Genomic DNA, 25,324 nt, shown 5'->3' with positions numbered 1-25,324 from the left:
ATAGTGGGAAAGACATACAACTCTACATTATTTGATCCTATCACTATAAAAAAATCATGAAATAGAAACCAATTTTTAGAGACCAAAATAATTAGTTGCAATAGTAACTAAATTAGAGACCATTTTAAAAACTAAACAAAAAAATTGGTTTCTAAATTAGTTTCTATTATTTTCTATTATTGTTAAATAGTTTCTAAATTGGTATTTAATTAGCAACCAAGGTTTTAACTATGTAGTTAAAACCTTGGTTGCTAATTACATACCAATTTAGAAACTATTTAACAATAATAAAAAATAATAGAAACTAATTTAGAAACCAATTTTTCTTTTAGTTTCTAAAATGGTTTCTATTTTAGTTCCTATTGTAACTAATTATTTTGGTCTCTAAAAATTGGTTTCTATTTCATGATTTTATTGTAGTGAATGAATAGGATTCTGACCTATTTTGAATAAGTCTTATTCTTGTGAGGAGTTGTATAGTAATACAAACAAGTCTTATTGTTTAAGACTTATCATTCAAGACTAATTAAAAATATGAAGACAAGAATATCAACAAATAATATAGATAATATTGATCTCATATAAATATAGAAATATTTAATCACAATTAAGGTGAAATAAATACATAATCTGGAACAAATATGAAAAATAATTTAGTAAATCTTAATATAAGTAGTAAGGATCAAATCATTGTTAAATTAAAGATATAATCAAATAAGATAGAAATGAGGGATGTGAACTTTCAAATAATTGTTAAATTAAAGATATATAATCAACCAAATGAGATAGAAATGGGGATGTGAACCTTAACCTTAAGAAAATAATTACAAACAAAATACATTATTATAAATATGACCAAAAAGTAAAAAAAAAAAACAGAAAATATTAATTAGAAGGATTATCATCTCTCTTGGTTGGAACAAATATTGTTCATACCCTTTATATTTTATTTTATGTTCATTGGCTAGAATAAACGAATAATTATTTGAAGTCTTTTTTAAAACTTCTTAAATCATTTTTATATTTTCTAAGTATTATGATAAGTTTGTTTCGTCTTACATTTTACTTGGAAAAAAACATGGTAAAAAAACTTTGGTGGTTATTATTTGATGCAATGTGTTGAAAAACTTGTGACAAAAACAAAAAAAATTATCAAAAGGTCTTGCTATAACATTTGATAGACGATCTAGTCAAGCTATAACATTTGATAGACGATCTAGTCAAGAGTATCTGACAGACTGTCTAACCATGAACGCATATCAGACGTTCTCGTTAGAAGTGTCTATTATATAGTCTAACCAATAGTGACTATCATAAAGTCTTGCCAAAAACGCCTATTAGAGGATTCAATCGAAAGTGTCTATTAGACAATCTGCTAAGAGTGTCTATTAGACGGTTTCCTAAGAACATTTGCTATTTTTTCTTATAAAGATATGTTGAGTCTACTAATCTTAGTTTTTAGTTCTCTCTATTTTTTTCTCATTTGTTACTCTTTATTTTTGGCTTATATATAGTGTAACTTTTGGGTGTTTATCAATCAATGAACAAAATGTAATTTTATTTCTCTCTTTTTTTTCTTGATTGCTTCTTCCTCTCTTTCTTATTTCTTTATCTTCAATCAACGTGTGATGGAACAATCACATGAGAATGACATACATGTCTATGCATTGCAGAAATCTATTATGGTATCATAACTCTTCTCATGAAGAGTTCTCCTCCACACTCATTTCTTTCTCTTCTTGCTTATCTTTCACTTTCTTTAGTTATGGAAGAAGAACCGTCAAACCATAGTTATCTTTACCTTCAAAGATTGCAAAGAGTATCATTATTTAATACAATGTAAAAACTTCTGACAGAAAAAATAATTCCAATAATTTTTTTGAGTATGACTTTGTCTTTGACTACCATGCATTTTACGAAAATTGAAAAAAAGGTGACTTTTTTTTTAATTTTTTTAACAAGATTGTAAACACTATTTTGTTCCAGTAGATTTATGACAAAAAAGAAAAAATAAAATTATTGAAAGCAAAATAGTTAGTTTCAATTTTTTTAGAATTGATACTATCTTTTATTCAGTCAATTTCAATATTATTATTTTTATCGGCCAATTTCAATATTATTGTTTTCAATCACTTTGAATTCAACATTTTCACTCCCATTAAGCAAAATAAAATAATATAAGTATAACTGCTTTAACATATTAACAAGATATATACCAATTAGTAATTTAGACCATTCACTAATATAAAATTATTAAATAAAAATTAATTTTAAAGATAAAAAATAATTATTTATATATTTACTAAATTAAATATTATTTTAAAAATTTAAAAAAATTATTAGTATTTAAAGTAGTTTATATTATTGATAAATAATTTCTAAATTAATATTTAATTATTAATATTTTAGTTACCAATTATTTATATTCTAAAGTTGGTAGCTAGAATCTTGGTACCCGGTTCTAACCGACCAATAATAAAATTAATTTAGATACCAATAATTTTTTAAGTATTAATTAATTTTTGTCTCTAAAATTGATTATTGAATGATGTACCGGTCAGAATCGAACAAGTCTCACAAGTCTTGGTACCCGGTTCTAACCGACCAATATGTTCAAAATACATTAGGATCAAGAGATAATTAACAAGGCTAAGTCGTACGGAGAATTGGGTAATACACCCATAATCACGATCCATACATTAATCTCAGTCAAACAAAGTCCACTAGAAAGATATAAATAAGCACTTATTGCACCAATACTGAATACTCACTTGAATGTCGGAGCACCTTTTACAGATGTCTTACTGACCGAGGGCGAACAAAAGAAAATGACCTTGATTGAAGGAGAGGAACGAGAATTGAGGAAGGAAGGGTTTGCCGAACGAGTCTATGCCGACCAACCAAAGCAAAAGAGTGAATTATTCAGCCGTTAGGAGTTCTCTCAATTCCTTTTGGCTAGAGACAAAAATCCTTTCTTGAAAATGTGCTGACTTCTCGGTCTCCTCTTTTGAGTTGGTCTTTCGGTCTACTCTTCCTTTGACTTGAGATTGAGCTTAGATGATAGGTAAACTAACTTAATTGAGTTGAATCAACTAGGTCTCTTAGTTCTTGATCTCGCTCTCCTCTCACATATGGACGTGTGTACCACCTGCAATGCGCTCCAATGTCAAAGTCAGAATCAATTTTGTATAATTATAAGATAAATTAACTCTACTTACCTCTTGGGTTGAACATCTATTTATAAGGCTCTCTTATTAAACTTAGAATTTGCTTGAGTTTTTCTTTTTGTACCTAATATTTTTTAAACACACACTTGTATATTTGAACTTGTTTTATAGACTTTACTACATTAATTAGTTATTTTTTATATTTAACCTTGACATTTCGATACAACCTTTCAATTGACCTTTCAACTTATACAATATATATATATATATATATATATATATATATATATATATATATATATATATATATATATATATATATAAAAGCATACTCCTCACCCTAAAATTTCAAACCTTTTATCTGTCCACCCTATAATGTTATCTGGTTTGGAAGATGGCTTGGTGGAGGTACATATTTTGTGCTTTCGAATATTTGTACCTATAACTGGTACCTTTCACACTTTGATTTTGTTGGAATTAATGGTTGCAAAGCCTTCCAAGTTGGTTGGATAAGAAAAGACTTATTCTTCTTCTGATATATTGGAATAATTGTGCATGATTAGGTGTCAAGATAATGAACTTGATTCTTCAACTTTTTGCTCTGCATTTCACTAATTATTCATTTGTAAGTCTCACAAGTTCACAATCACAAGCTTATTTCATATCTTTTTCTTGGTTCTTTCTTATAGGACATTCCTTATGCTCCAGGAGGAGTACATATTCACCACCAAAGTAAGTCCACTAACTGTGGTTTTTATTTTGTGTGGGTCCTAATCAACTTTATTTTCTATGGGTATGCTTTCTCATGTTACAAATTCTCCAGGAATTTACTACAAATTTTCCCAATATTTTTTTCATTTTGCTTATTTTATACATGTTCAATCCAGTTACCAAAATTAGGTTTTTTTTTCTTGCAAGGAATTTTATACATTTTTTTCTGAATAAAATAAAATAAAATAAAAACACAAGAGGTACTTCATCTCATATACAAAACAGTTAAAAAAAATCAAGTAAGGAATATTTTACATGCTTCAGAAAGATTGCAAAAGAAAAAAGAATGGAAGTTTTTTTTTTTTTGGTAAAAAAGATGGGATATTTTGGAAAATAAAGTGGAAAAAATTGATGATGATAATAAATTATTCATTTCAAACCGAAAAAAAAAGAATTTTGCAAAGCTTTTTAGTTTTCAGTATTTTGATTAATTAGTCAGATTAGTCGTTTTGTAGACATGATTTCTTTACTGAACTCCCCTTCACATTAATTTCTCACCCCTTATAATGTTATATAAATAAATTATATAGTATATTTCTCTATTAATTTTTATATATAATATAAAAGTAATTGTTTAGGCAATCTAAAACACACTCTATTCCAAGGCCACTTTTTAATAAATATAAAGATTGACAATATACAACCATATTTTTTATTAAATAATTGAATTTAATATTTTATTATTTAAAAAAGTTGTCAAGTGCGTTTAAGGTAAAATATCTTTTTCCATAAATATATTCAAACCATCAAACATGTGATGAATTTGTAAAAAAAACAAAACTGAACTTACCTTTTCTTATAATGAGAAAATGGAGATAATACTTTGACACTTTTCAAAATTTATATTTTCATCTAACAATTATTTTTATTAAATTTTTATTCAATAATTTAATTTATATTTTAATTAAATAACTTAATTAATATTTCATTATTATATATAGTTGTCAAATAGATATAAGAGAAATAACATATTAAATGATAGGGTAAGACAAATTTAATAGTGAATTTTACCACAATTAGAAAATAATACTATTTTTTTTTATGTATGAACAACTTTGCATCTATAAATATATTTATGTGGTTTTTATTATTAATAAAAGATTATAAAAATAATTTTTAAATTGATATTTAAATTAGCTACTAAAGTTTTAGTTACTAATATTTTAGATTCTAAGTTGGTTTTAATTAGTCTTTTAGAAATTAATTTAGAATCTAAAATATTAGTAACTAAAATCTTGGTAGTTAATAATTAAAAATCACTTTATAAATTTTTATTAATAATAGAAACTAGTTTATATACCAATAATTTGTTTAGTTTTTAAAATTATTTATTTTAGTTTTTAAAATTATTTAGAATGATGATTTTCTTGAGTGATGAATATATATAAAAAGAATCCATCTTACCTTTTTATAACTTATTACATTACATCACTCTTAAGTTGCGACTTGCTCTAATAAGAAAAACTTAATAGTGGATTTTACCACAATTAGAAAATAATCCTCTTTTTTATGTATCAACAACTTTCATCTATAAATATAGATATGGTCTCAAAAGCAAGTTCACCATTCACTTGGCTTTGCGAGCTACCATACCAAAACAAACAAAGGTATGTCAGACCCAATGAATCCTATATTTTATTTTATCTTTCATCTACTTCTTTACTCTACTTTATATCTAGCTAGCTTCATCTCACCTTTCTTCTTTTTTTATGCATGAAAAGAAATCATCCTAAATTTAAACTGTCATGAAAGAAGACACATCACTCTACATTTGAACCTACAAACAAGGTTTTTGATGCATTATCAAAATGGAATCGATTTTTACTATTGAAAATATAATGTGGAGTTGAAGTGGTGTAAAGATTTTTATTACTTTAAAGTGATGAGATTTTGGTTTCACGTTATTAAAAAAAGAAATATGATAATCCATATATGCATACATGCATGCAACTTACAGTTCTAAATAGTTGTTATAATTTGGTGAAGGCATGGCAGATCCATCAATTATGGTGAACCTTTCAGAGGAGGAGAAAGAGGAGTCAAAAGGGTGGAGAAAAGCTCTGAAAAATGTAGGGAATTGGATGACACATAAGGATAAGGATAAATGGTTGAAGGACATGAGAGGTAACCTTTCTTTGGTGGCTACTGTAATCGCAACAATGACCTTTCAAAGTGCTCTAAACCCACCTGGTGGTGTTAGACCGCCAAAAGAGAGTCAAGAAAAAGTGGATTGTTCAGACGATCTCTGGCCATGTCCTGGAGAGTCTGTCCTAGGTTTTAGAATGCCAAAGGATTATACCGACTTCCTTATTTGGAACACTACATGTTTCATATCATCTTCAGCTGTTTGTCTCTTGCTTGTTAGTGGATTCCCTCTCGAGCACAGATTTTTCACCTGGCTTTTGTCAATAGGCATGTGCATCACCATCACTAGTCTTACTCTTACCTACAAGTATGGTGTTGAAATGGTCAGCCCTGATCCTGTTTGGAAAACATCCCTCTCCATGTTTAGAATAGTTTTTAAAATTTGGATCGCACTGCTAATACTCGTGGCTTTTGTTCTTTGCTTGCGCCTCTTTATTTGGATTCTCACTAAATGGTTTGCCAAACCTAAGAAATAATGGCATATCCAATCTATTGGGGGCAATATGTACCTTGAGAGACCTAAAGTCCTACTAAGGACATTATGCAGTAATTATATTGTTGGTAAACTCTGGTGATGGTTTTGTAATAGGTTTTCTGTTTATTGTTTTTTTTAAGAAGTCTTAGTGTTTGTAATAATGTGGTCCGACTTAGAACTCGGATTCGATACGGTGCACTTGTATTTGTAAAGAATTTAAGTTGTTCGAATTGTATAAGGATTGAAGTATCTCTGAAATATTTTTATTATTTATTTGTTTTTTTTCCTTTTTGCATGCGTTTATATATCATGTTTCATTGCAACCTCAACACAAAGACTTTCTTTATTGGATACATAAAGCAAACAAGAGTTTCACTATTTTTAGTCTTTTAATGTGTGGCAAACTCCTGTCGCCTTATTATTTGGGTTATGAAGAAGCTCTTCTACATTGTGGCTTTGCTGGTCGAATTAAAAATGGAAGTTGCGTGTTAAGATATCCAAAAATTGTTGATCATGGAATCAATAAAAAGGATTTTTTTTTTTTCATCGAAGTGGTGCAATTTAGATCATAAATTGTGAATTTGGACAAAAATAATTATTACAAGTCGAACAAATTTACATAAAAAAAACTCTAGTGATTCATACAACTTCACTTTCACATTGAGTTCACGTGAAAGTTGTATCACACTAACATTTTGACATGATTTTAACATAAAATTATATTAATTTGTTTAATCTAATTTTTCAAAGAATGATCGAGAACAAATGTTCTGACCTAAGAAATTGTTGGAGATCTCACATCAACTAGAGATTAGAGTCTTTCATAGTATATAAGTAGGTGCAAACCTCATCCCATTGAGCCGGTTTTATGGGGTTGAGTTAGGCTTAAAGTCCACTTCGTAATATGGTATCAGAGCCATTTCGAGTCTATCCTAGTGAGGGGGGTCTTATTGAGCCGGTTTTATGGGGTTGAGTTAGGCTTAAAGTCCACTTCGTAATAGAAATCTTATAAGATAAATGAATGAATGGACAGAGGATGGCGAACCAGAAAAACTGCACAGTTAAGAGTAGTAGATGGGAAGTTCTCTTAGGTATAAAATGTACTCATCTTCACTGTAAGCTGTAATTTTGGTCGAAGTGAGGTGCTCTGCAATGCAGCCATTGACTTGTTGTGGATTATTCAGATTTGACAAGGATTGAAAAAAAAATTGAAGGTTTTGTAGGTTGAAAAACAGTTATCCAGGTTTGAAGACTGTTTTTCAACACTACCAACTTCCATTGGTTATGCTTCTTCAACAAATATGCTTGTCCACAGGTTTGCCACATGAGATTAAACCTCCTTGCTAATGAATATCAAGTCAAGGATTCAGTTCTTCATGGTAATTTTCTCATATACTGATTTTTTATTTGCATTCATTTTTCATATTGAATTTAGTAAATTTCTTTCTTCATATACCAAAGTGTTTAATTTTCATAGACCAAAATGTTTTATTTTCTTTCTTCTAGAAGGATGCATATAGGAAGGATAGAGTTGGGGAGGTTTCTCCAGTTTACAGTAAGTTGTGGAGGTGCAAAGCTTTGCCTTCCGCTTTGGTCACTGTTTGGAGGGTGATGGAAAATAAGATTGCTATTAGGGTAAATTTGGAAAGGCGAGGGGTGGTGGTAGAGAATCTGGTGTGTGGGAAGGTGGAAGAGTCGTCCAGTCATCACTGTTTTCCATCTGCGAGTTTACCTGGCGGGTGTGGTGTCTTTGTTTTGAGTGGCTTGGAGTGTCATTTGTTATTCACAAGGACCCTTTGGTAAACTTCCAACAATTCAGGTTGTGTTCGGCTTCTGATGTGGTTAATGACGTTTGTGGGGCGATTTGGGTTGGTGTTGTGAGTGAAATTTGGAGACATAGGAACTCAGTGACCTTCGACAGGGGCGTGGTAGATGCGCTCAAGGTATTTGCACTGGTACAGGTAAATATTTGGTCTTGGATTTTTGCAAAGTCCTGTTGTAATTCCTTTACGTACCCCAACTGGGTTTTGAACCCAGTGGATTGTATGAGGCTGGTTGTTTAATGCTTTCTTGAGTTGGTTTGGTTGTTCCTTATTTAAGTTGGAAGGTGTTCCTTAGTTGGAGATTGGTAAGACGCTAGCTCTTTATGTATAAGAGTTGGATCACCCCTAAAGTGGTTCCCATTTATTTATTTTTTATTGCTGATAAAAATAAAAGGTAGTTATGTTATGTTTGCATGTGCTATCTCATTGTTCTTGGTGTGTTGGATTGGACATCTCGGTGGGATGAGAAGAATGCTTATTGATTAAAATTTGGCAAACACATATAAGTTCTTTGAATAAATTTTAATCAAATAAAACGACAAGGTATTAAAAGGAGTGACGAGACTAAGCACGAATGATGCTAAGAGGAATTTGGATATTAAAAGTCATTTTATTATTTATTTAACTATTCATCTTTAATGAAAGATAAAAATATAGTATACAACATATTTTAGTTTTTGTAAAGTTGCAAAATTATTTAGTTTACTTAAATATATGAATTTTATATTTATCCTTTTTTTACAATGTTTATTGGATAACGAATAATTATCCAATAATTGGTTTATATGAAAATTATATATTATTATATGTAGGTTGGTAATACTATTAATGAATTGAGGAAACTAGATAAAGCTAATCAATATTTTTTTTAAAAAAATTAACTTATTATGACAGTTGTGACTCTACCTATCATAATAACTCTATTTTCTATGATCGTTCTAAAAATATTTGTCATAGAAAGTGATTTACTATGACAATTGCAATGTTGAATGTCATAGTAAGTCATATTTTCTATGTTTGTTCTGAAAATACTAGTCATAGAAAGTTTTGTTTAAACATATTATGACAAACATTTTGCATATTTTATAATGGTTTATATATAACAGTCATAGTAAGTAAGCTTGCTATGACAATTTTTCAACTGCCATAGAAACAACAAAGTTTTTATTATGCCTAAATCTATATCACCATCAAAACTGTCATAAAAAGTCTTGTAGACTGTTATAAAATGTTTTTTTTCATTAGTATACTCAAGACTGAGGGACTATGTAGTGATAATAGAAACTAATTTATATTTTTTTATTAATAAGAGAAATTATTTTAGATACCGGTAATTTTTTTAGTCTATAAAATAATATCTAAAAATTTTAGTTTATAAAATAATATCTAATTTTTTTAGTCAATATAGTAACTAATTATTTTTTTACTTTAAAATTAGTTTTTATTTAATGATTTTTGGAGTGCAAGTAGGATTTTAACCTACCTTGAACAAGTCTTATTGTTCACGAAGAGTTGTGTAGTGATACAAACAAGTCTCATCGCTTAAGACTTAAGACTTATCATTCAAGACTAATTATGAATATTAAGACACGAATATTAGCAAATAATATGGATAATATTGATCTTGTATATTTGTTCACAATCAATATGAAATAAATACATCATTTAGAACAAAAATGAAAGACAATTTAATAAATTTTAGTACATGTAGTCAAGATCAAATAATTCTTAAATTAAGAAAATAATTAATAAAATGAGACATCATTTAGAACAAATATGAAGGACAATTTAATAAATTCTAGTACATGTAGTCAAGATCAAATAATTCTTAAATTAAGAAAATAATTAATAAAATGAGACAGAAATGAGGGATGTGAACCTTAACCTTAAGAAAAGTAAGACAAAACAGAAAATACTAAGTGCTTTAGTTAGAAGGATAATAATTTCTCTTGGTTGGAACAAGTATCGATTACACCCTTTTATATATATATATATATATATATATATATATATATATATATATATATATATATATATATATATATTATTTTATGTTCATTGACTAAAATAAATAAATAATTATTTTAAGACTTTGTTAAAACTTCTTAAATCGTTTTCATAGTTTCTAATGGTTAGGATAAGTTTGTTTCGTCTTAGATTTTACTTGTAAAAAACCATGGTAAAAAAAATTTTATGTTTATTATTTGATACATTGTTTTCCAAAACTGTTCATTACGAAATTAACACTTTTACTATAAATAACTTAAAGTTTAAGATTTGAATCAACAAGTAACGAAACTAATTTATCAAATGTAGATAAAAATACTTGAATTGAATTGCTTCTATCTCTGTCATTAATATTTTGGAATAATACAATATAAAATTAATATTTTTGATATTGTAATTTGAAGTCATTCACCTTGATTCCTCACAGATGAAATTCATTAGAAAATTTCTCAAACACTGATTCCTCATATATTTAACAAATCATCCAGCCTTAAGAACAAAATTATGATGCAATTAATAACCTAAAATCTATTCCTATCAAGTTATGAAATATTTTCGTCTATGTCAGATCCTTAAAGATACTTTCCAATTAAATTTAAGGATCAAATTCAAGACTCTATTAATCAGAAAAAATCTAGCAATAAGCATAAAACGAAAATTAGTTACTCCATTGACGTGAAGACCGACTTAACCAAACATATTCTTTCTGCTAGAGATAAAAATCTCCCCTTCCATGCACTTAGTTTAACACTTATCTTATTCAAAATAGACTCTCAGAAAGGCTTCTTCCTCGGATTACCACCCACTTCTAGCCTCAGATACTTGAAGGGTACCCTCATCACATTACAATGTAGAGATTTTGCATAAACACTAAGAGAAGCGTTTTCGACATTAATACCTGTCAGCTTATATTTGTGGAAATTTATCTTCATCCCATAAGTGAGCTCATAATACCTAAGGATAGCTTTCATGTTGATGACATTTGAGAAGGATTTTTCGCATAAAAAAAGAGTGTCATTTGCAAATTGTAAAACACAAACCTCAACCTCCCAACTACCCACCTACACACTTTTAAGCAAATTGTTTTGATCACTTGTCTTACTAACCCATACAAACCTTCACAACAACCACAAAATACAGAAACGGAACTAACGGATCACCTGTCTCAACCCTCTTGTAAACTTAAATTTAACAATAACAAGATATATAGCAATCAGTAATTTAGACCTAAAATTCAAACCTTTTATCTGTCCACCCTATAATGTTATCTGGTTTGGAAGATGGCTTGGTGAGGGTACTCTGTGGTTTGGAATATTTGTACGGCTTTCAAGCTTTGCTTGGAGTTAAAGGTTGCAAAGCCTTCCAAGTTGGTTGGATATGAAAAGACTATTATACATTATTGATTCTCCAACTACTTCATTCAACTTTTTTGCTCTGCATTTCACTGATTATTTATTTTTTAGTCTCCCAAGTTCACAATCAAGAACAATCACGAGCTTATTTCATATCTTTTTCTTGGTTCTTTCTTATAAGAGACTCTTTATGCTCCCAGAGGAGAACATATTCTTCCACCACTAATTGTGGTTTTTATTCTGTGGCTCCTCAACTTTATTTACTATGGGTATGCTTTCTCATGTTATATAAAAGAAATTGTTTAGGCAATCTAAAAAGCACTCTATTCCAAGGCCACTTTTCAATAAATATAAAAATTGACAATATACAACAATTTTTTTATTAAATAATTTATTAGAAAAAGTTGTCAAGTGTGTTTAAGGTAAAACTTTTGTGAAAATATATTTTTCCATAAATATATTTAAACCATCAAATACGTGATGAATATATTTAAAAAAAAATCCATATCTTACCTTTTTTCTGTAACGGAAAATAACATATTAAATGGTAGGGTATAAGGAACACTAGTCTATTACATTACATCACTCTTAAGTCTTGACTTGCCATAATTAGAAAAACTTAATAGTGGATTTTACCACAATTAGAAAATAATCCTCTTTTTTTTATGTATGAACAACTTTCCATCTATAAATATAGATATGGCCTCAAAAGCAAGTTCAGCATTCACTTGGCTTTGCGAGCTACCATACCAAAACAAGCAAAGGTATGTAAGATTTTGTTTCCCGAATCAATCCTATGTTTTATTTTATCTTTCATCTTCTTCTTTACTCTACTTTATATCTAGCTAGCTTCATCTCACCTTTCTTCTTTTTTTATGCATGAAAAAAAATCATCCTAAATATAAACTGTCATGGAAGAAGACAAATATCACTCTACATTTGAACCCACAAACAAAGTTTTTGATGCATTATTAAAATGGGATCGTTTCTTACTATTGAAATATTGAAACAAAAATACGTCAACCTGAAAAAATCGTGTTAAAATGATATGAATTTTATCATTTTAAAATGAAATCGTGTTAAAATAACAAGATTTTTATTCAAAATGATTAGAGAAAAATCTCACTATCATATTATCTTGTAACGATTTTGTTATCATAAAAAAAACTCATTTTAATATATCTGTATTTAAACCGACTATCATGGGATAAATCCTTAACTAATATTAGCTCAGCAAGAGGTATTTTTTCCATTTTTAAATTTTCATAAAAATATTATATAACTTTAAAATCAACATTGACGACTATGATTAAAAAACATATGATATACAGAGATAAAAGTCAAAACTAAATATTATCCATACATGATTAAAAATGTATTTAATTCTAAGAGTATATATATTGTAACAGAAGTTGATGAGATTTTGGTTTCACGTCACGTATGCATACATGCATGCAACTTACAGCTCTAACATGAAGTATATATATTTGTTATAATTTGGTGAAGGCATGGGAAATCCATCAATTACTGTGAACGTTGCAGGCGAGGAGAAAGAGGAGTCAAAATGGTGGACAAAAGCTCTGTAAAATGTAGGGAATTGGATGACACATAAGGATAAGGATGAATGGTTGAAGGACATGAGAGGTAACCTTTCTTTGGTGGCTACTGTAATCGCAACAATGACCTTCCAAAGTGCTCTAAATCCACCTGGTGGTGTTAGACCGCCAAAAAGAAAGTCAAGGAACTGTGGGTTGTTCAGACGATCTCTGGCCATGTCCTGGAGAGTCTATCCTAGGTTATACAATGCCAAAGCCTTATACCCACTTCCTTATTTGGAACACTACATGTTTCATATCATCTTCAATTGTTTGTCTCTTGCTTGTTAGTGGATTCCCTCTCGACCACAGATTTTTCACCTGGCTTTTATCAGTAGGTATGTGCATTACCATCACTAGTCTTGCTCTTACCTACATGTATGGTGTTAAAATGGTCACCCCTGATCCTGTTTGGAAAACATCCACCTCCATGTTTGGAATTGTTATTATTATTATTTGGATGGCACTGCTAGTACTCGTGACTTTTGTTTTTTGCTTGCGCCTGGTTATTTGGATTCTCACTAAATGGTTTGCAAAACCTAAGCTATAATGGCATATCTAATCTAGGTTTATGCCAATATGTACCCTGAGTGACCTAAAGTTCTGCTAAGGATTATGCAGTAATTATATTGTTGGTACACTCCTATAGATTATTTTGTAATAGGTTTTTTATTCATTGTTTTCTTTTAAGAAGGCTTAGGATCATGTTTGTAATAGTTTGTTACGGTTTGTAATAGGTTTTTTATTCATTGTTTTCTTTTAAGAAGGCTTAGGATCATGTTTGTAATAATTTGTTACGGTTTGAACTCTTAATTCGATGTGTTTGTACTTGTAAGGAATTTAGGTTTATAAGAGTTAAGATATTTCTAAAATATTTCCATTATTTATTCGTTTGTTGCTTATAAAAAAATGAATTTGCATGCTTCAATGTTCATATACCATGTTTGATTTTATTCTTAAACATCAAAACACCTAAAACATTGCAATCTCAGCACAAGACTTGCTCATGATTATTGGATACATAAAGCAAACAAGAGTTTCAGTGTTTTTAGTATTTTAATGTGTGTGGCAATCTTCTCTCGCCTTGTTGTTTTGGTTATGAAGAAGCTCTTCTACGTTGTAGCTTTGCTGGTCGAATTTAAAATAAGTTGCATGTTAAGATATCCAAAAGTTGTTGATCATGGATTCAATATTTTAGCATCAAAAGAGTTTTTTTTTTATCTAAAGGGTGCAATTTTTAGATTATAAATTATGGATTTAGGAAAAAAAATGTTAAGGATCAAATGAATTTACATAAAGAAGTCTGGTCACATCCACACTATTTCACTTCACACATGAAAGAAAGTTGTGCCAGAGTTACATGACTTTAACACAAAATTTGTGTATGGTCTCTATGACTTTGCTTAATTTTGAATTTAAGAAACTGGAGTCGTGCATATGAGTGACACAATTTTAGTTGTATCTCTTTTATATTGGTTTCATTCAAATCATACATTTAATTTGATAATTTTCTTAAATTGAAAATTAAAGATTTAATGTGAAATGTATTATGATTTAATAAATCTCTAATTGATATAAGGAAAAGATCACTAAAACTTAAAAATTTTCTGACAAATGTAGTAGGTATGTGAATTAAAACCCTACAAAATACCTTAAAATAGTAAAAAAAATGAAAATAATAGTAAATAATTTATTTTCAAAATTTGGCAAATTTAATGAAATAAGATTAACTCAACTTTATTTAAATTATTTTCTGAAATAAAGTAGGAGTTAAAATTTATTAGTCTGACATTAATAAGAAAACTAATTCAAGCATCACCACCGAATCAATATTTTACTATTTCTTTTACAAATGTCTTGATTCAAATCATAATAATTTGAGTAGTAATAAACAGTTACGTTATTAACTTCCAAGTACTTGTAGGTGACAATAACATTAGCCATACGAGGATAGTGTCTTTTTCTCTCAGTCTATTTACATTTTAATTAGCAGCTGGGTTTACATTTTGTGTGGACTAACATTAAATAAAATTAGTAATCATAATCTTATTAATAATAATATTATTATTGTTATTATTATTAATATTATAAATAAAATTATTAACATTAATATTAATAATATTGTTCATATTATTAATAGTAGTAGTATTATTATTAACATTATTATTAGTATTACTTTTAATAATAGTAATATTATTATAGGTATTAATATTAATATTATAATAATTTGTAGGTAAAATAGTAAGTAATCTATAATTTTATTTACCAATTAATCCAGTACTATTATCTATGGATAATATCCTTTAAAAATATTATCGTTTTAATGCACTAAAACTACATACAAATTTTATTTTCGTATTATTTTTATCAAATTACTTAAAGAAAAATATAAAAGAACTTAATTTTATTTACTTTTAATAATTCGTACTTAAAATCTAAACGTAAATTCTGGTTTATTTAGAGATCCAAATTTATAAATAATTATCACTAAGTAATAGTTATCTATTAATGACATGACATAATGGTATATATTCGTTCACAACACATCGAATCTCACCCATGGATAAGTTTATTTAATAAAAAAAAGTTTAAATTTGAACCATTAATATTCGAATAAGTGTGATATGAAATGTTGGAAAGTGGAAAAAGAAATGAAGAACTTCATGATCGTGTCATGCATTATTGATGTGTTGGGTCAGGGAAAAGGAAAGAATATGTGGAGAAGGAGAAAAGTTACAAATAATTATGGCTTTTCTTTTAGTATGTTTTTGGTGAGATGCATTATATGGTTTGGATTCTGAAAAGTTGTCTACTTTTTTTCTTTTATTAACAATAAAAAATAAATAAATATGAATCACTTCAGGGGTGATCCAATCCTTATACATAAATAGTTAGTGCCTTACTAACTTCCAACCAAGGAATACATTTCAACTTAAATAAAGAACAATCAAAGCTACTCAAAAAAAGCATTAAACAACCAGCCTTATACAATCTACTGGGTTCAAAACTCAGTTGGGGTACGTAAAGGAATTACACCAGGACTTTGCAAAAATTTAAGACCAAACATTTATCTGTACCAGTACAAATACCTCGAGCACATCTATCACGTCCCTGTCAAAGGTCACCGAGTTCTTATGTCTCTAAATTCCACTCACAACACCAATCCAAATCGCCCCAACTTGTCCCATGCATACTAATAATGTCTACAATAATTTTTTCTTGCTAATAATATGGTTAATGCAGACAAATCTATTCTAAATGTGTCTGTACCAACCATTTTCTGCCTTTTTCTGTAAGGATCTTCGGCCATATAAGCTTCACAATATTTAAAAAAGGAAAAGTATTCCTTGACCACATTTTTTATCCACGAAATAAGAATTTATAAAATTGTAATTTAAATGTAAGAAAAAAACAGTGAAAGTGTTATAAAGTAGTATGATAAAGCAATTGTTTAGATGAAGACAATAATACAACAGTTTGGTAAAGTCTTTTCAATTAAGTGATTCACACATCCACTAAACTGATTTTATTGCAAATTTCCCGGCATACCCTTATTTCTTAGGTTATGAACAAGTTTTTGCAGTATAAATGTATTCTTTTTCTGGCTTCAAACGCAGCAGCTTCGTTGCAAAAGGCAACAAACTAATAGCATCTTCAGCTTTCATACTAAAGCAAGAGAAGGTATGTCATCTCCTAATATGTGTTTCTGTCTTTACTTCTTATCAATATTTTTTTAAATAATTATAAAATTAGAATTAGAGGTTGTCAAATACTATTGTAAATATATATAATATGGAAAAATAGCAAGAGGAGGAGAAGGAATCATTCTGTCTTAGAAGCAGAACTGATCTGGGATCTTACTTTTATCAAGTATAAAAAAACAATTATGCACAATTGCTTTCTTGACTATGGTTAAAACGGATTGGTAAATGAATCCTAGTCAATGCCTTCTTTGTGACCAATGAAAGGTCTGTAAGATAGGGTTCAGGAAACAGTCTGTTAGGAGCTTTTGGAGGGTTCATGCATGTCTTCTTTTGTTGATAGCAGCTGGTTTGTGGGCTGTGGTGTCAGCTCTCGGCTATTGGCAGTTCTAAGTTGCACTTGGTTCACGAAAACAGGTGTTTAGGAGTCTATTGTAGGCATGATGGTGGGTTCCTCTGTTTTAGTAGTGCTTGAAGCTAAAACCATGGTGTTTTCTGGCTTTTCTCCATGGGCGTAAGGGCTTTTTGGTAGCAGCTGCTGCTACCGTTTTCAAGCTGTTACACCATTTCTGCTTTTCTTTTTTTTGGTTCTGTGTTGGTGTTGATTAGGGAAGGCATTCAGCTCAATAAGACTAGGTGTTTTCTGCAGGTTCTGCAACTTAGCAGTAGGTGCTTCATCTGGTTTTTTATGCGCTGTTGTGGCACTGGTTTTGCCAATTTTTTAGTTTTTTTCACTGTAGGAATTCTGTAGTCTTGTAGTCTTGGTGTTGGTTGTTTTTTATGCGTTACTTATACTTGTTTATTAGAGCTGTAAATTAGTTGTTTGGTTCTTTGCTTTTAGCCCAAGTGGCCTTGTACGTTTGTGTATATAGTCTTTTTTTTAATTTAATTTATTAAATGTTGATGTATGTTCAGATCTTGTGATTGATATAGAGCCCAATACAGTCGACTTTTTCATTTTAATTGTTTTCAGAAATTTAATATTCATTTTTATTTGAACCTTATTCAAATATCAACCCACATTTATTCACCCGGTTGAGTGTTATGGATTAATACTTGAAATGTGTTTATCAGATGTTTTGGGTTGCTGCTGTTGTGTTATCTGTAGTTACACTACAATTTATTTAGGAATGGATTCCCGTTTGTTATGGCTAGCCTATTTTTTTTTTTTATAAAAGTTAGAACATCTTTAATGATTATGTTAATTTTATTAATTTTTTATCATAAGAAAAAAATAGTGAGAAAAAAATTTAAAGAAATAGTACATATACTATTATTATGGGAATCAAATTTAAAGAACTTGTTCATGTACTATATACTATGTGCGGCACTTAAATTGATACCGGACTCACAATTACAAGATTCATTAGAAGGGTATCTATTTTTACTTGGTTAAATGACTACATTTATAAGATTTTTTTTTTTTTTTTTGTCTTTTGTAAATATTGGATTGAACCTTTTCTGTTAGGATTTTCTATTATTTTTCAGTATATTCAGCACAGTTATCTATTAGAAGAAAAGATGACTTTGCAAGGGATATTATAAATCCCACGATACTTGGATATAGCAGAGTGTGTATTCTTGGCTCTTGCATTCTCTTTTATCTTAAAGGTTGTTTTTATTCTATCTGTTGTCTTTTTTCCGATCTTTTTTTTTTTTTTTTTTTGGTATTCTTTCTCATCCTTGTATCATAAATCCTATTGAATTAGTGGACCAATTCGTAGTATAGGTCTCAAACTATGTAGCACATACATTGATAAAGATAATGGATACAACACGAACACTTCGACACGTGAAATCTCCAAAATGTAGGACACGTTGATTTATATATTATATCATTATGACTAAGTTTTTTGTTTATGCAAGAAAGATGTTTCTCATGACTGGTTCAAAAGGATTTGTTCCTTATTTTTATAATCATAATAAAAACTTATACAATAAGTTTGAGTTTTTTAAAAAATCATTATATTTGTGTTTTTCAAAATTGTATTGGAACCATACTAGAATTGTTAGGAACCCAAAACATAAATTTTTAATTAAACACTTCACCGATACATATGTCGTACGAGTATAATACATGTGTTAGTGTATTATACTCGAACGATAATGATTTTAATTAGTTAGTTAATTATATAATGATTTCAAGAAGAAGAAAAAGCACTTTTAAACCCTTTAACTTCAAAATAAATAAAGACAATGCATTAAGTTCTTTTTAATCCATGGCATATAAAAGCAATTAACTGAATAATTAAATCTGAAAAATATTGAAATGATTCAGAGATATTAATGTAACTAAATTTGATTGCACAACATAACAATTAAATTAAACCCTACATCAATCAACCCTAGGTACATGCAATTAATTCATTACATTGAGTGCAAAAAAATTGATCTAACATATGCAAGTGCTTGTTAATTTCCATGAAGCTCATTATGCAAGATATATCAGTTACAATGGATGAAAAGCTGAAAGAAGAGAAAAAATGGTGGAAAAAAGGTATAGAAAAAATGGCGAATTGGTTGGCAATCAAGAACAAGGATGATTGGCTAAAGGACATGAGAGGTAATCTCAGTTTGGCTGCTACCATAATCACAACCATCACCTTTCAAACTGCTATTAATCCACCGGGTGGTGTTAGACCAGCACCAGAAAGTGGATATGTGGAATGTACAAAAAATTTAAATGGTAATCCATGTCCTGGTGAAAACACTATATGCTTTGTTTCATCCTTGGCTATGTGTCTCTTGCTTGTGAGTGGCTTCCCTCTAAATAACAGATTTTTCACATGGCTTTTGTCAATATGCATGTGCATCACCATGACCAGTCTCACTGTGACCTACATGCTTGGTGCAGATATGGTCACACCTTATCCCGTTTGGCATACAACCAAAACCATATTTTATAATGTCATTTACATTTGGCTTGCACTCCTAGGACTCGTCACACTTGTCCTCTGTCTGCGTCTATTTGTTTGGATTGTCACTAAATGCTTTGACAAACGTAAATGATGGCCTCCAATTTATTCTACTGCTCATTCCTACATCATTAAATAAGTTGCATGTATGTAATGCAATATCCCATGTCATGCTATTTTTAGACTTTGTATGAATGTTAGCTTCTTTTGGACATGAAGGTTGTTCCAAATCAGAATTAAGAGAAGATGTTAGTTATTAATTCAGATTTTATTTACTGTAAATATTGCATTTATGGTCAGTTATAGGGTTGTTAGTATTCATATTTTATAGTTTCTAATCATTGTAATTTTATTATATATATTCTTGAAGTAAATCAAAATGAATGTATAGTTTAACAGTTTTGTAATTTTTCGTACAATTAAGTTCAATCGGTTTTACAACTTTTTATTTTCTTCAATTAATTTCAACTTTATAATTTTATAATTATATCTTTGCTTAGTGATTATGCTGTAATAATTTTGATGTTTTCTATCAACAATGGAGTAACTTTGTAGATTATAGTTGTAAATGCAGTTTGGGATTTTTTTTTTTTTTCACAAATCTATTAAGGGATGAATAAGAAAGATAAAAAAAAAAGGAAAATAAATGTTAAAAAATGGCATGAGTACATAGGTCATATTTTTATATGAGCAATATAATATAACATAATAAAAAAAACAAAAGAAAATGAAAAAAAATATTGAGATACGATTATATATTAATATTATTTGACAATGAAATGGTCCGATTTAACATATTTAGAATTGGTGTAAAAAAAATTGGATACTAAATTAATTATAGTTAATAATGAATGACTAAAATAATACTAACAATATAATGTATTATCTTCTCATTTTCTACATTCATGTGTTCCATTATAAACTCAAACCATATACTTTATCCTGAGATAAACTTAATTTAGTCATTCTAGTTTTTATATCCAATTATTTTTAATTTTATTAATATTAATAACAATTATTTAAAATAGTGTCATTTAATTATATCCTGTGTTTTCTTATTTTGAAATTTTTTTAGTTTAATTACAAGTCTTTGGTGATTTAAATTTTATTAGTTTCCTAATTATTTCGTAGTGAAAAAATAATTAATTAATAAAATATTATTTTTTACTTTAATTATATATTTTTAAGTTCATCACTGTTAACATTAAAAAATATACAAATTTGACCATTTAAAAATAATTACTCAAATTAAACAATTTAATAATTTATTTTCATGCACAATTTCATTTAAACTCATCATAATTGTAAAGAATTTATACTTGTATTTATTTAGATTTCAACATTTATTCAGTTTTTTTTTTACTTTGAGTTATTTAGAAAATTTTACCATTAATGAGCTCACACATCTTTAAACCTATTTAAAAAATATCTTAATTTCTCTCTCTCTTAATTCTACAGAACTATGAAATAAAATAGTAACATCATAATTATTATTAATAATAATATGCAATAAAAATATAAAATTAATATAAGTTTATAAATTATAAAAAATATATAAAATAATAATACTATAAATAATTATGAAACTCACTTATTATAACTACCTTTTATTTTAACAAGATTTTTTATAAAAAAAAAAGTTAAGAAATACAATAATTGATATTAAATATATTTATAATTTAATTTGACATTTTAATAGGATGAAAATAAGTGATGTATTAGTTACTCAGATGTAAAAGTGACTTTTTTAATATTATGTTTAATTAAAATATTTTTAAATACAGTAATACAAATATGTTCATTTAATTTATGTAAAGGTTTTTTACAATTTTAAATTCTAAATTAATGGGCCTAAAACAAAGCAACAGCCCAAAAACACACAGTGTGTCATTAATCCAAACGACTATATTTTTTTACTCTTTTTTTTTTCTTTCATTTTCTATTTTTCTTCAATCCTACCATCGTGTTTGCTTCATAATATAGAAATGTGTATATTTAATGTATAAGAAGAAAAATTAAAAAAACACAAAAATAAAACAGAATAATCACAAAAATCAAGAATAAATACTGATAAAACTTTCTATTTGAAATCGTGAATAAATGTAACAAAAGTTATGTAACTGGTTATATATAATGATTACGTATATAAATATAACACACTATTTACAAACATAATCAATTATGTTTAAAAATTTCATTTTAAATATTATTATATATTTATATATTTTATAATTAATAAATTAATATTATTAATAATTATATTTTATAATATAATATAATAAATTTTTATTTTAATATCAAATAAAATAATTTATTTAAATATAATATTATTTTAAAATATAAAAAAAATTATATCAAAATATTATAATAATTTATTTTTATATTAAATTACTTTTAAAAAGTTGTTTTTTTAATTAAATTATTTTATAAATATATTAATATATAATTAATATTACATCAATCACACCTAATAAAAGTTTCTATTCACCTCTTCCTTTTTTCTCAATTAAAAAAACACTTTCAATTTATTATATTCCTTTCTTTTCTTTCATATGTCATTAAAATTAAAAATAAAAAAAAACTAAATAAAATATATGAACCGGTGACAGCAAACACGTGATAATGAGTATGTGGCATGTTTGTAATGGATGCTTACGAGTTAGAAATTTGTAGAAGAAGATTGTGCAGAGTTGAATATACAAGTCATTGTTACAGTGTTACCAATACTATTTGCAATATTGTAATAAGTTAACCCTATGAATTCTGTTCTATTCACACCATGCATATTTCATTCTTATCTTAACTGTTTTCAATTTTAATTAACTTAATTTAGTTGTTTGATTGCTTTGATTAATTCTAAGTAGAAAAAGTCAACCTTGTTTTTGTATGAATTGAGGAAGGTAACTTCTTTTTTTAATCTATTAGTTTTAAAATTTTGAATTTTAATCATTTTTTGGGTCTATGTCCATTGTATAATCTTAATTGAAAAAAAAAATCAGCATTCAAATTATTATTCCAAAATTGGAACAATAAATATTAACCTCATACCATATTTTTTTTATTAGCGGAATAAATAAATGAAAGATATTTTAGAAATATTATAATTTATTAAAAAAATAGTTATATATAAACATAATCTCCAAAATCATCCATGTTCAACATAATTTATATATAAGACTCGTAATCATAAATCATTTTGGTGGAGAGATTTGTAGGAGATCGGGATGCAGGAAGTTTGAAGAATATCCTTCTAAGATCGTTTTAGGTAAAAGTTTGGAAACAAGAAGAAGTTACTTTTTTGAGAAGATAATGAGTTGAGTAATGACTTTTCTTATTGTCAATATTGAAAGACTCTAAGTTTTCTCTCTATGGGGATTGGGTTAATAATGTTTGGGTGTGGGAATTGGCTTGGAGAAGAGGTCTTTTCGCTTGGGAAATGGAACAGGTTAGTGAGCTTCTGGAAGTTGTACAATTTTCGAGTCCTCTCATGATATTGAGGATAAATGGGTCTCGAAGGATGGAGGTGACATTGATTATTCAGTTAACTCTGTGTATGGTTTTTTAAAGGGTTCGGTAGAGGGGGAATCCTCGAGTTTTTAACAGTTTTTGGAAGATTAAGGCTTGGTCTTCTGCTCACATAACTGCTTAGAGGGTTATGGAGAATAAGATTGCTAAGGTCAATCTGGCGAGACGTGGGATTGTGGTGGACAGTTTGCTTTGTTGTTTTTGCGGGGAGAAAGAAAAGACTACTAGTTATTTGTTCTTTGAATGCAGAATAACTTGGCTCGTGTGGAGTCATTGCTATGATTGGGTAGGGTTGAAGTCGACAAATCATCTTGAGTCTGCCTCACATTTCTTGCATTTTAACTTGTTCGGTGCTCCCACTACCGGTAATTTAACTTTTGGAAATATCCGGATTGTTTTGGTGAGTGAGATTTGGTGTCATCAGAATAAGCATATTTTTAAGGGAGGAGTGATTGATCATTTTGAATTTTTTTCCTTGACTCAGTTGAAGGTTTGGTATTGAGTTACTTCCAAAAAAAAAATTTATTTGTTTTTCCTTTTCAGATTGGTGTTTTGATCCTTTGATTTGCATGTTTTCAATTAAAAACAAGTGATATGTGTTCGGTATATTTTTTTTATGCTGTTTGTGAAAGATTGTTGTTTTTTGTTTGAAATATTAGGGATTTTTAGCCCAAAGTGTATAAGGATTGAACCATAGTGGTTCGCATTTATTTATTTATTTCTTGTCGATAAAAAAATGTATTTATCTTAGAAAAATCTTTTTTTCTTATCCTTTACTCAACATAATGTAAACAGTTTTGTTGATCATCCATCATTGTATTTTATTTTTGTGCAATTTTATATAAGAGTTTATCACTCTATTCCTATTTATTTATTTTTTATTATTATAAAAAATTTAGTAATAAATTATCCTATAATAGAATGTTTCAAACTCCAATTTATGTGTAAAATTAAACCTCCTATATGATATTATATTATTTATAGAAATAAATCAGAAATATTTTACAGAAAATTATCATTATTTTTTAGATTAATCTTTTATTAATCTGAAGATACAAAATAATTAGGTTATCTCCACTATGTAAAATACAAATATATTCCCTTTATGCATAATAAATGTTATACATTTGCTCTTTACAGTTTTTTACGAGAAAGATATTAAAAGATGGTATATATATATATATATAATAAAATGAGGGACTTTATATAAGAAAATGTTATATAAATATTATAACTCTTTATCTTATTCAGCAAATATTGATGGTTTATTTTCTCTCTACTTTTACTTTTTTTATAGGATGAAAATCGTGTTTAATAAGTATTACTCTAAAATGTATTATGTAATTATTTTTTATAAAATACTTTTCTAGCTCAATAAATAACTGGAGCTATACATTAATTTAAGTATATTTTGGTGTTCATTAATGTTATGAGTAGTTTCTAAAAGAAAATTACTTTTTTATTTGTATTTATAAGACAAATCAGTTAATTATTCTAAATTAAAAAAAATGGTTAATTTAATTTAATACATTATATGTCTTAGTTTTAGTATGAAATATATAAGTTATTGTGATCATATAATCATATCTATAAAAATATGAAGTGTGCAAATATTATATATATATATATAAATGTTTAACTAACAACAAGAAGAAGATCTTAATAAAAGAATGCAAGTTGGTTATTTTGGATTGTATCATCTCTTTTTCTTCACTTTTTGGTCCACCACACTCTCCACACTGCATTCTCCCCGGATCTCAATCTCTCACCTTCACCCTTATCCATTCATTTTGTCATAGAACACTATTATAATAACAAAATTCAAAACTATATTTTTAATCTATATAC

The 25,324-nt window shown here is 27.9% G+C and overlaps 2 protein-coding genes and 1 non-coding gene across 4 annotated transcripts; all 3 read left to right on the top strand.

The window, feature by feature from the left end:
* Window positions 1-5,505: 5,505 nt before the first annotated feature.
* LOC137819220 (uncharacterized) lies at window positions 5,506-6,829 on the top strand. The gene is made up of 2 exons (XM_068623000.2): window positions 5,506-5,545; window positions 5,925-6,829. The coding sequence occupies exon 2, from the start codon at window positions 5,927-5,929 to the stop codon at window positions 6,557-6,559; it is 633 nt and encodes a 210-aa protein (XP_068479101.2). The 5' UTR covers window positions 5,506-5,545; window positions 5,925-5,926; the 3' UTR covers window positions 6,560-6,829.
* Window positions 6,830-12,459: 5,630 nt separating this feature from the next.
* Window positions 12,460-14,171, top strand: LOC137818710 (uncharacterized). Its single transcript, XR_016516421.1, has 2 exons — window positions 12,460-12,504; window positions 13,247-14,171. It is a non-coding gene; the product is annotated as an uncharacterized LOC137818710 (transcript).
* A 2,689-nt stretch (window positions 14,172-16,860) lies between these two features.
* Window positions 16,861-20,363, top strand: LOC137819743 (uncharacterized). 2 transcript variants are annotated; one of them, XM_068623711.2, is made up of 2 exons: window positions 16,861-17,016; window positions 19,464-20,363. In XM_068623711.2, exons 1-2 carry the CDS (start codon window positions 16,924-16,926, stop codon window positions 20,043-20,045), a joined length of 675 nt encoding a protein of 224 aa, XP_068479812.2. In that variant the 5' UTR covers window positions 16,861-16,923; the 3' UTR covers window positions 20,046-20,363. The 2 variants fall into 2 exon arrangements, with proteins under 2 accessions (XP_068479812.2, XP_090152503.1); XM_090296377.1 differs by having other exon boundaries at window positions 16,912-17,016; window positions 17,686-20,363.
* The last annotated feature ends 4,961 nt before the right edge of the window (window positions 20,364-25,324 follow it).

This window comes from Phaseolus vulgaris, chromosome 10 (assembly GCF_051622355.1).
Source record: "Phaseolus vulgaris cultivar YP4 chromosome 10, ASM5162235v1, whole genome shotgun sequence".
Classification (NCBI taxonomy): domain Eukaryota; kingdom Viridiplantae; phylum Streptophyta; class Magnoliopsida; order Fabales; family Fabaceae; genus Phaseolus; species Phaseolus vulgaris.
Note: the sequence above shows the minus strand (reverse complement) of the source record. Positions and strands in the feature narration are given on the sequence as shown.

Coding starts and splice junctions, on each gene's coding strand:
- LOC137819220 (XM_068623000.2), top strand. CDS start 5,927: ATGGCAGATCCATCAATTATGGTGAACCTTTCAGAGGAGGAGAAAGAG.
- LOC137819743 (XM_068623711.2), top strand. CDS start 16,924: ATGTATTCTTTTTCTGGCTTCAAACGCAGCAGCTTCGTTGCAAAAGGC. Junction 17,017..19,463: donor TCATACTAAAGCAAGAGAAG/GTATGTCATCTC, acceptor ATTTCCATGAAG/CTCATTATGCAAGATATATC.